The 11,775-nt window shown below is 35.5% G+C and overlaps 1 protein-coding gene across 3 annotated transcripts in view; it reads left to right on the top strand.

Annotated features, from left to right (window-relative positions):
- LOC106871874 (SHC-transforming protein 1) overlaps positions 1–11,775 on the top strand; it is a 74,927-nt gene that overhangs the window by 32,815 nt on the left and 30,337 nt on the right. For all 3 annotated transcript variants that reach the window (XM_052970636.1, XM_052970637.1, XM_052970635.1), the window contains exons 2-4: positions 2,407–2,586; positions 4,516–4,586; positions 7,152–7,212. In XM_052970636.1, coding sequence (XP_052826596.1) covers positions 2,437–2,586; positions 4,516–4,586; positions 7,152–7,212 — 282 coding nt within the window. In that variant the 5' untranslated portion in view covers positions 2,407–2,436. The remainder of the gene's footprint in view (positions 1–2,406; positions 2,587–4,515; positions 4,587–7,151; positions 7,213–11,775) is intronic.

The raw sequence follows: 11,775 nt of genomic DNA, 5'->3' as shown, positions 1-11,775 counted from the left end.
TATCTATAAATATAATATGTGACAATTATTCGGTAGCCATGATAAAACTCTGAGTTCGGATGTCGGGGCGGAAACGCCGCCATCTCTTCAGTTATCGGGCCAGTGAATGGCCCGATAACTGAAGACCTAAAACCTTTCACAGAAAAAACACATAAGATGTGGAATGTTGGTCTTTATGCCGATGTAATTTGATGTTTTTATTTTTTTTTCTTTAAATTTGTTAATAAACAATGTTGAAACTCATGTTGTAGTTATTTAAACCCAGAATCAACTCTGTTCAACCAGACCTGTGATATATATTCTGGAAGTTATCTGATCTTTTTAGGGGTGTCTAAGACTAGATTATTTAATCTATCCTTTCAGTTTTAAGATCACATGATGCGTTTCAAGTCAAATTAGACCGCTATTTCTAGCAGGTCAAGCAACTACCTTCATTTAAAATATCGCATATATTGTTTATTGTAACATCTGGCAGCATCATTTCATTGTTCATGAACATGAGTGAGTCATAAATGAGAAGCTAGGAGATTTTACAGGATGAGGAGTATATATATCCCTCAGTTATTTAGTTAGCAGGACACTAGCATTTCAGCCACATCACTATCACTTTATTCTTCCATACTTTACAGCACAAACAGGTATCTCTTAGATTTCTCGTTATATTTTCATTTTACATTTTTATATTTATCTATAATTTAACCCTTTAGCATTCAGCTAATTCTGTCAAATGTAATGTTATTTATTCACATTGATAAAAAAATTTAGTCATGCATTACTTTGTAGCTTTGAAATTTTAATGATGTGAATGTGTATTTTTAGAATAATATTTTAGGGTAAGTGTGGGAGACCAGATCTGGCCAGTTTGAAGATGAAACAGGTAGATTATTTCAGCTGGATATGACCAGTTTAAATGCTAAAGGGTTGGTTAAGTTATAAGATTTATATTTTCACGAGCAATTATGAGTAAATTCCCATGAGTAAACTCCTTCACCAACATTAAACACTTTAGCACTAATGACCCAATGCAGAAACATTTATGTGACTATTCAACTTGTTAGAAATAATAGCCAAATCTATCTCCATTAGATAATGAAGTCCTTTAGATATTCCATAAAAAGACAAGATGGTCATGATTGGAATGTCTTTCATCATGTCTGGTCAAGATATTCTACCTGTTTTATGTTCAAACTGACCAGATCTAGCTTACCATATCTAACTTAGTGTCATTGTAAAAAATAAGCAGTTACATCATCAAAATCTCAAAGCTATGAGACAAAGCATGGTTAATTCAAAACAATGTGAATGAATAAGCATTACATTTGACGGAGTAATCTGAACAATAAAGGGTTAAGGAAAGATGCATGATAGAGTATAAGTCCAGCACTGTAACAGCAAGTTAAAAAGGCACCATTGATACAGTGTACCCAGTAGTCAACTAGACATTCTCATAATATCTATTTAGATATTATGATAAACTGGAAGATTAAGCAGCAAAGTATAGTTGTTTGAATCAGAGAATGGTACATCAACCCTTTGGTTGGTGAGTTGGTTCCCTATTAACTTGGCCCACATTACAACTGTAGTGCAATACCCATAGTGAAGTTTGATCTTGTCATTAATGAGCAAGGAATTTAACTTTTTAACCATTTGGCACCATCCCCACCACCACCACCTCTGCCTTTACCCATCATACTCTTGCTCTTTTCATCATCTCTTCCTTACCTTTGACCAACCCTTTCATTACGAATCACTCCCTTCTTGACACTTCTTTCATACCCCTACCTTCTTCCTATCATACTCTCACTCATTTCACCTTCTCATCCATTCTGGTCCTCTTCCTTCTTCTCCTCCTCCTTTTCCCCTTTTTCTTCTCCTTAAACTTCTGAGTAAGCATATATATACTAGGCTATTGAGTAGTCTTAACACTTGTTTATATTCCAATCCCCTCCTCTCAACTACCCAGTTCTAGCCTTTCTGTTATCAGCGTTCCTTCCTACTCTGATCTATATGCTTTTGTTTACTTAATATTCTCTGTTTATATTTACTGTATACAAGACTCCCCACCTACTGTTGACACTGTAATGTGGTTGACTAATGAAGAGACAAAGTGTAGATCTGTGACGCCCTTCTAATCCTGTCTTGCTGAGGGTCATTCAACTTCTCTTGTATTGGCGCCACAATAAAATGCACTCACTACACTTGATAAAGTATTTGGTAGTAGGAAAGGCATCCAGCTACAGAAACCAAGCCAAATGACACATGAGCAACTGCCTATGGCTCCTAATAGGATAACTCATCCATCCACACAAGCATAGAAAATGGATATAACATAATAGTGATGATGTTGATGATGGGTTTCAGTTTTCAATTTACTTCTATTATTATTTCCATTTACATTGTTTTCAGACTTATTGAGAAGTAACTTATAGTTGTACAATGGAACGCCAGTGGAAGAAAGGAAATAAAATATTTGGCAACAACAATGACTGGAACCGAACCAACAGCTTCATGAACAAACCTGAAGATGGGTGGCTACACAGAGATGAACAACTGTGTTCGGATGCTGGAGTCTGTTATGGTGTACGGGTGAGTAAGTTTTGTAACATGACAACTTCTTTATATGTCTTTCCTTTTTTTTTTTCCCCTCATTTTGTGTGTGTGTGTGTCCTCATAACAACGAAACTTTTAACTGGTTTCAATCATTGGATGACAGCCATGCTGGAGCACCACCTTGATGTGTATTAGTCAATTATCTCAGCCCAGTACTTATTCATTGGTACTTATTTCCAACTTTTATCTTTTACAGTCATTGGACTTTGACCATGCTGGGGCACTGCTATGAAGGGTTTTAGTCAAATAAATTGACTCCAGTACTTGTTTTTCTTTTAAAGTCCGCTATTCGTTCTATCAGTCTCATTTGCTGAACCACTAAGTTATGGGGATATAAACAAACCAACACTGGTTTTCAAGTGATGTTAAAAACAAACATAAACACACACACACACACACACACACACACAATTATAGATATATATGCAGGGCAGGCTTCCACACAGTTTCTGTCTACCAAATTTGCTTACAGGGCTTTGAGTGGCCTAGGCTATAGTAGGAGACACTTTCCCAGGGCGTTGTGCAGTGTGACTGAACCCAAAAACCACGTGGTTGCAAAGTCAGCTTCTTAACTATACAGCCATGCCTACATTTACCACACAACCAACTATTTAAGTCATTCTTTTTTTTGTTTTTTGTTTTTGACATAAAGGGACACAACTCAATGCATACACAGGTACAAATGCGTGTATATACAGACACATTCCCACATTGCCTGTGTTGTTATTCTTCAGACTTTCAGCCTACAAAATAACATCCCCAAAGTAATGATCAACCTTTAGCCACAGTAGAAGACATTTTCTCTAGGCAGTGGCATGCATTGCTATCAAACCCAAAGCCATGTGATTGTGGTGCAAATTTTTAACTAAATGGCCATGCCTACCCATATACTTAATTAATTACTTCACTTAACATTTGATGAAATTGTAGAATGTTGCACTAAAAGCCATATAGTATATAGATTCTTTCATCTATATTGTGTATTGAACTAATCAATATATAACAAATGCTGTATATTTAAATAATTAAAAACTGTCAATCACATGGCATGTGTGAGTTTTATGTGAACTCATCCGGCTTTTTTTTTTCTTTTATATATATATATATTGCGATTAAAATAAACAGGGACACACAATTGATTCCATTGCAAGAGAGAAGTTCACAGTTTACAGTTATTTGATCCTTGTTCCTATACTGGTGCTTATGAAATAAGCAAATTATAAAACTTGACAATCTACATTCTAGATTTAGGATGAAAAGCATTCCAACCATGATCATCTCATCTTTTAGGTGTATCTAGAACTAAGATTAGCTGCTCTGCTCACTCCTCGTTTAAAATGTCAGCCATGTATTGAATATTTGGCTGCTATTTCTAGCTTGTTGAGCTGGTTCAGCCTTTCTCTAAGTTGATTGCCATGAGTTGTATAATTCCTTGTTTTCCTTTAGAGTAATACATTACGATTGACAAGTACTTTGGTTGCTGAGCTGGCCGGATTTCAATTCTTGTTGTGGGGAAAATCTGTCTTTAATCCCTTAGCATTTAAACCAGTCAGATCTGGCCCAAAATTTTTCTACCTGTTTTATGTTCAAACTGGCCAAATCTGACCTCTCACACATACCTAACAATGTCAATCAAAACGTAAACATTCACACTGAACTATCTCTCTTTCTCTCTGCATCTCTCCTTCCCCCACTCTCTCCTCCATCAGCTTTCTTTCTCCCTCCTCTTCTCTCCCTCCACCTTCTCTCCGAGATACATTGATGGAAGCAAGGTACCCAAAGTGTCTTGTAATTCAAAAAAATTGCTTGTAGTTGAAGACAAGTTGTACTGAAACTGTTTTTTTGTTTGTTTGTTTTTGTTTTTTGTCCATTTTTTAACTTTGTTTTTCCTTTTCTTTTAATTAGTATTTAGGATGTCTGGAAGTAAAAGAGTCTATGAGAACATTAGACTTTGAAACGAGAACAAACCTAGCAAGGTGACCGAGCTATATTTTCTCTTCATTTTTAAAGTGAAATCATCATCACCATCAGTAACATCACCTTCACCACTGCCACCATCTCAACATCACTATCATCATCATCACCTCCACCACTATCATCATTATCACCACCACTGCTATCATCATCACCACCACTTTCACCAACACCATCACACCTCCAACATCACTACTACTGACATCATCCCCATACTCCGATATCATTATCACTACAGCCACCATCATCACCTCCACAACTATCATCATCATCACCATCACCACCACCAACAACATCATCACCTCCACCACTATCATCATTATCACCACTACTGCCAATGTTACCATCACCATCATCATCACCAGTGATAACAGCATCACCACTCATCATTACCACCAACATCATCATCATCACCATCACCACTCATCATTACCACCAACATCATCATCATCACCATCACCAACATCATCACCATTGATATGAGAGAGAAGTACTATTTATCCCAACTTAACCCTTTTGATACCAACTTGCCTGAAACTGCCTTTGGTTCAATATTACAAATTTCTTGTTCTAAAGCATTCTAAATTAAAATCTTGCACCAAAATTTCAAGATAATTTATGTTCCAGACACCAGCTTAATGATAACAAAGTTATTTCAATAAACTCGACATTATTTTCAAATTAAATGGAACAAAGGCTGTATGTTTCAATATAAATATGATAACAAAAGGGTTACGAATATTCTGTTAGAACAAGCTATACTGCAGTAATAACCATGAGAGACACTCTCATATTGGCTTTGGTGCAAAATGCACTCTTGTTTCTAACGCTAGCAGGGAGAGTGTATTTTGCACCAAAAGCCAATATGAGAGTGTCGCTCGTGGTATCTACCACAGTATAGCTTGTTCTAACAAAACATCCGCATTTAAGTGAGGATAAATATTACCTCTTGATATTATTGCTGCCACTGTCACTAATAAATATTGATATTAGTGTTACTCTCATAATCATTTATCAAAAATGAAAAAAAAAAAAAAAAAAAAAAAAAAAAAAAAAAAAAGTTTAGTTGTCACTCACAAAATGTGCCAAGGTTGCCTGTGCCATGCTTTTGCTAATTGTTTGAGGTGCCTGTTTAGTTATGTAGTCAGATGACACAAACACAGCCTTTCTACCCATGACACTGGAATATCGAGCCTGTAACAGCTGGAAAGAGACAGGGCTGCCCCCAGCAGTCAGCTGATACTCATTTACATCTTAGTAGGCTGGACAACATGAAATAAAGTTCCTTAAAGGACACAGATATGCCACCCAGTCCAGAAATTGAACTCACAATCTTATGATTGTGAACTTGTCACTCTAACCACTGAGCCACATGCTTTCATTATTCAATATGCTTATGATACTTTTTTTTTTTCATTTTTTAAATTTAGATAAGTTTCCAATGATATAATACTTGTTTGTTCATGTTGGTTTATGTTGCATCTGTATGAAGTTGCCTTAGTTCAACACTTTTGCAGCATTTTTTTGCCGTTTTTTATTTTTTTGTCGCTGCTTTAAATTTCATCCCTATTAGACAATGCCATAGTTACACACAATAAATGATCTTGTACAAATATAGTTTGGACACTGTTTAGTCATCTGATGACCACTTGATGTGAAACTCACAATTATAATGGAATGAAACTACAACTTCAATTATTTATTTATACACACAGATGCACATGCACACACACACACACACACACACACACACACCCAACAAAGTAAAATATTTTAGTAATTGCATCTCCTATGTTTTGTCATTCTTCACTTTTTGTTTAGATATATTAATGCAGTATTATTTTGTTTTTGTACTTGGTTTGTATGATTCTTGTTGTGAAGTTGGCTGTTGAAACAGGTTTTGTTGTCAAGGGAGGGTCATTGTTCAAATAAGAAACGCATGCACTGATTCTGTTTCACTTCTTTTATTACTATTAGTCAACTAGTTAATCATTTAACCAATTAATTAATCGATTGTTTGATTAATTGTTTGATCAGTCAGTCAATCAGCTAGGTTCGTTAAAGTTCTTTTGTCACCATTCGCAACCTCATCAGTGACATGTACTTGTTACTCCAGTCTGACAAATCTAGCTGGCTGATTGACCGACCAAATGATTAGTCAAATAATTGATTAATTAATTGATTAAATGATTAACTAATTAATAATGTTAATAATAATAAATATTAATAATAGTAAGTATTAGGTTCAAATTTTGGCACAAAAATCAGCAAGTTTGAGGGAGGGGATAAGTTGATTACATTGACCCCCAGTGTTCAATAGGTACTTATTTTATTGACCCCTAAAGGATGAAAGACAAAGTCAGCCTCAGTGGAATTTGCCAGCTCGCAACCTTAATGATAATAAATATTAATAATTATAAAAGTGAAATAGAACCAGTGTGTGTGTGTTTATTATTGGCATAGTGACCCTCCCAAGATACTTCAAAATGCAATATTATTCTTCTTACTATAATTATTGTATTCTATATTATTCTCAATATAATTATTATTACTTTTCTATTGAACAGAGAAGCCATAAACCGTATCACAGAAGCAGCTGGGCTGAAGTTTTTGGACAGAAAAAAGAAAGTATGTTTTCCCAATTTCTTTTGTTATCATTTTGTCTTCTTTTATCCAAGGTATTTTCTTGAAACAAGTGAAAGATTTAGTCAAAATAAATTCTGATAAGCCTTAATAACAAACACTTCTTGTCTTTCTATACAAATTTATAATATTACCCTGTGTAATGTGATTTTTCTCCATGAATAGCAATTGTTAATTCTTATTCACTTGCCCCTAGAAAGTATGAAAAATGGGTAATATTTCCTTTAAATTTTGCTTTTGTTATGACATTTATTCAAGCCCTAAAGAATCCCTCTCAACACATGGCTATGATGTTCTCTCACTACTCATGATCAGAGATGCATGTTTTCGGCCACAAAAGTGACATGCTCAAGTGGTTAAGGTTAAACAAGTGACAAGCAAATCTGTGGTATTAAATATTTGCTGCAATGATATTTCTGCTTCAGCAACTCAGTGCTGAATCTGTCTGAAATGTAATGGAAAATAGGTCAGTTTCAAAACATTAATGTCCAGGTCACTAAAGCAATGTTTGAAGGGAATAGTAATCATTTCCGTTGATTTCTAGAAAGAAGCAAGTAGGAAATAATATTTACTAACCAAAGACAAAAAACAATTAAAATTTTGCTACACAGTGTTATCAGCTACAAAAAGAGAGCTCCTTTTCATGGGTCAACTTTTATTCACTGAACTCATGAAATGGATGAGCTCTCCAGTGGGCCTTTTTGCTGTTAATCCTTTCTACTATAAGCACAAGCCCTGAAATTTGTGGGGAGGGAACTAGTGTTTGACTGGTACTTAATTTATTGACCCTGAAAGGATGAAAGGCAACATCAGCCTTGGTAGAGTTTGATCTCAGAACTTAAAGATGAACAAAATACTGCTAAGCATTTCATCCTGTGTGGTTACAATTCTGCCAGCTCACTGCCTTTCTTTTCTCAATTTATAAAATTTATACATAATATGGTCATTTGAGTCCTCATGTGAAGTATGGTTTTTTTTCCCAGCTCCATACTGAGCATATTCCACATATAAATTTATATAAATATATATATAGGTGTAAGCGTGACTACATGATTAAGAAGTTCACTACCCAACCATGCAATTTTGCACCTTAGATAAATATTTTTTACTGTAGTTCCAGGCTACCCAAAGCCGAGGGAGTAGATTTTATAGGCAGAAACTGAAAGAAGCTCATCATATGTTTGTTTGTTTATGTGTGTGCTTGCTTGTATTTGCAATTTTTTAAGCTACAAGCAATAATGCTGTTATCATTTCTTTTGTCAAAATAATCAAAGAATATAATTGTCTGCTGGCTTTTCAACTTTAAAGACATGAAATAAGAGATACCTCTTTTGAAAAGCAATTAAGAGCTAATGGTAGGAATGGCATCTGGCTGTAGAACAATGCCTCAATAATATATTCATTTAACCCATGCCATTAATGGAAAACAGATGTAAAAGTGAAAGAAAATAATATTGTGAAACACAGAAAATGAAACATTTATATCTTTTACTTGTTTCAGTTTTTGGGCTGTGACTGATTTGGGGTACTGCCTTTTAAAGGGTTTAATTAAACAAATCAATCACAGTACTTATTTTTACACCTGGTACTTATTTTCTTGGTCTCCTTTTCCCAAACCACTAAGTTACAGGGATGTAAACAAACCAGCACCAATTGACAAGCAATGGTGGTGAACAAACACAAACATAAACACATACACATAGATATGTACTTGCTCAGTGCATCAGGCTCATAATCATGAGATAGTGAGTTCCTGGACTGGGCTGTGTGTTGTGTTGTTGAGCAAAACACTATATTTTACATTGCTCCAGTTGACTCAGCTGTAGAAATGAGTTGTGATGTCACTGGTGCCAAGCTGTATTGGCCTTTGCCTTACTCTTAGATAACATTGGTGGTGTGGAGAGGGGAGATTGGTATGCTTGGGCAACTGCTGGTCTTCCATAAATAACCTTTCCTGGACTTTTGCCTTGGAGGGGAACTTCCTAGGTGCAATCCCATGGTCATTCATGACCAAAGAGGGGTCCTATGTATGTATGCACACATTATATACATGATCACAGGCACTCACAAACACAGTTATACATGTACAATGGGCTTCTTTCAGTTTCTCTCTACCAAATCTACTCACAAGGCTTTGGTCAGCCAACCAGGTCTGTAGTGGAAGACATTTGCCTAAGATGCTACACACTAGAACTGAACCCAAGATCACATGGTTGGGAAGCAAGCTTCCTTACCACACAGCCACTGTCAAAATAAATATTCAGAGAAATCATAATGACAGACCATTGTCTCTCTATATTTACATTATTTATATTTGACGGATATTTGTACATAATTCCTCATCTCTTAAATATAGAACTGTATTGTCTCTCTCTCTATATACATAAATTTATATAAATACATTGTGAAACATTACCAAATGTTCTAGAAATAAATGAAAACATCACATTATTTCAGTGCTAAGGAATTATGTTTATTTAACCTAATTACAATAAATATTGTTGTTCATAACCTTAGTGTTCAGTCAGCTGTGAATCAGAGCATAGTAAATTTAATGGCCTAGAAATTAAATGTCGAAAATAGCTGAAATAGTACAGAGACCACTACCATGGATGTAGATTCTTTGCAATATATAATTGTGGAGCTATGCTTCTTTTATTCTTCTGCTAGTTTCAGTTTTTGTACTGTGATCATGCTGGGGCACATTTTAGTCACTCCCAGTTACCCAGGTTTCATTTCCACCAGGAACTTATTTTATTAATCTATATTTTATCAACTGGCTAAATTACCATTTTGAAACAGCACTATTCATTTGTTTAACGCATAACAGGAAAACATCACGTGTGCGTGCACACACACACACACACACACACACACACACACTTACTCACACAGACACTTGCTCACTCACACACTCATTCACATACTCATTCACATACTCACTCACACACTCATTCACATACTCATTCACATACTCACTCACACACTCATTCACTCACTCACTCACACACTCACTCATTCACTCACTCACTCACACATTCACTTACACACTCACACACATACTCACTCAATTTCACACTCACTCACTCACTCTTTCCACTCACTCACTCCAGTCACACACTCACACACACACATCTGACAAGTTTCTACAGTTTCCATTTACCAAATTCCATTGCAAAGGCATTGGTCAAACCAAGGCTAGTAGAAGTCACACTTGCCAGACATGCTATGCAATGAGAGCTAACCCAGAACCATGTGACTCCAAAGCAAAGAATGTAATTATCTGCTGCCTTTTCAACTTTGAAGACATGTGATATCAGCTAAGGGCCAGTGGTAGGAAGGGTCGAAGGCTGTAAAACAATGCCTCGATAATATATTCATCTAACCCAGTGTTTCTCAACCATTTTCTGCCTATGGACCTCTTTTGATTCCTAGTTTACTCAGATAGACCCTTATAGCCATTCAATGTATAAAAAAAATCCTATTATATTTTTATAATTATTAGGCACATGCATGGCTGTGTGGTAAGAAGCTTGCTTCCAAACCACATGGTTCCAGGTTCAGTCTCACTGCATAGCATCTTGGGCAAGTATCTTATACTATACCCCCAAGCCTTGCGAGTGGATTTGGTAGATGGAAACCGAAAGAATCCCATCATGTTTATTTATATATATATATATATATATATATATATATATAGCAATTAGAAAATGGAGGAGAATATGTGGTACCCATCAACTTGCAGACAGTGTATTCCATTGAATTAATTAACTTATTTTATAACTAAAATGACAAAAACCACAATATACAAATGCTTATGACATACCATGTTATATTAACAATCAAGGTTACAACTATAAAGTACATTAGGATCCTATATATATATGTGTGTGTGTGTGTGTGTGTGTGTGTGTGTGTGAATGTTTTTATGTGTCTGCGTTTGTCTCCCACCACTGCTTGACAACCAGTACTGGTGTGGTTACATCCTATAACCTAATGGCTCAGTAAGTACCAGAAGGCAATGCTCCAGTATGGCCACAGTCTACAGACTGAAACAAGTAAAAGATAAAAGATAATTAGATGTTATTAAGAATAGTATTAAGAATTAAAATATTTTGCTTATTGTAGAAGTATAACCAATTTATTGCAGATAAATTTTAACAACAAAATCTAATATGGACCCCTAAAAGCCATATGAACTCCGGTTGAGAACCACTGATGTAAGCCATGTTAGCAATACAGCCATGCTTTCTCCTATTGTTCTAAGTTTAGGTTTTGCTGATTTTAATCTTAAACCCTTCTTCATAAAAAAATAACTATAAGTGATATATGACTATGGATTCCATCCAAACTCTGCTAGCATGGGTTGGATGAAATTTATTGAAGCAGATTTTGTATGGCTGGATGCCCTTCCTGTTGCCAACCCTCACCTTTGTTCAAGTAAGGTATTTCCTCAGAAGATTGGAGATGAAAGACATTACTTGCATGGTGGTGACATTTGCTTACAATTAACATGCAGTGTCATGGGGTTTGTAAAAAAAAAAAAAA

Source organism: Octopus bimaculoides, chromosome 9 (genome assembly GCF_001194135.2).
Source record: "Octopus bimaculoides isolate UCB-OBI-ISO-001 chromosome 9, ASM119413v2, whole genome shotgun sequence".
Classification (NCBI taxonomy): Eukaryota; Metazoa; Mollusca; class Cephalopoda; order Octopoda; family Octopodidae; genus Octopus; species Octopus bimaculoides.
The sequence above is the reverse complement of the archived record's forward strand: the minus strand, read 5'-3'. Positions and strand labels throughout refer to the sequence as shown.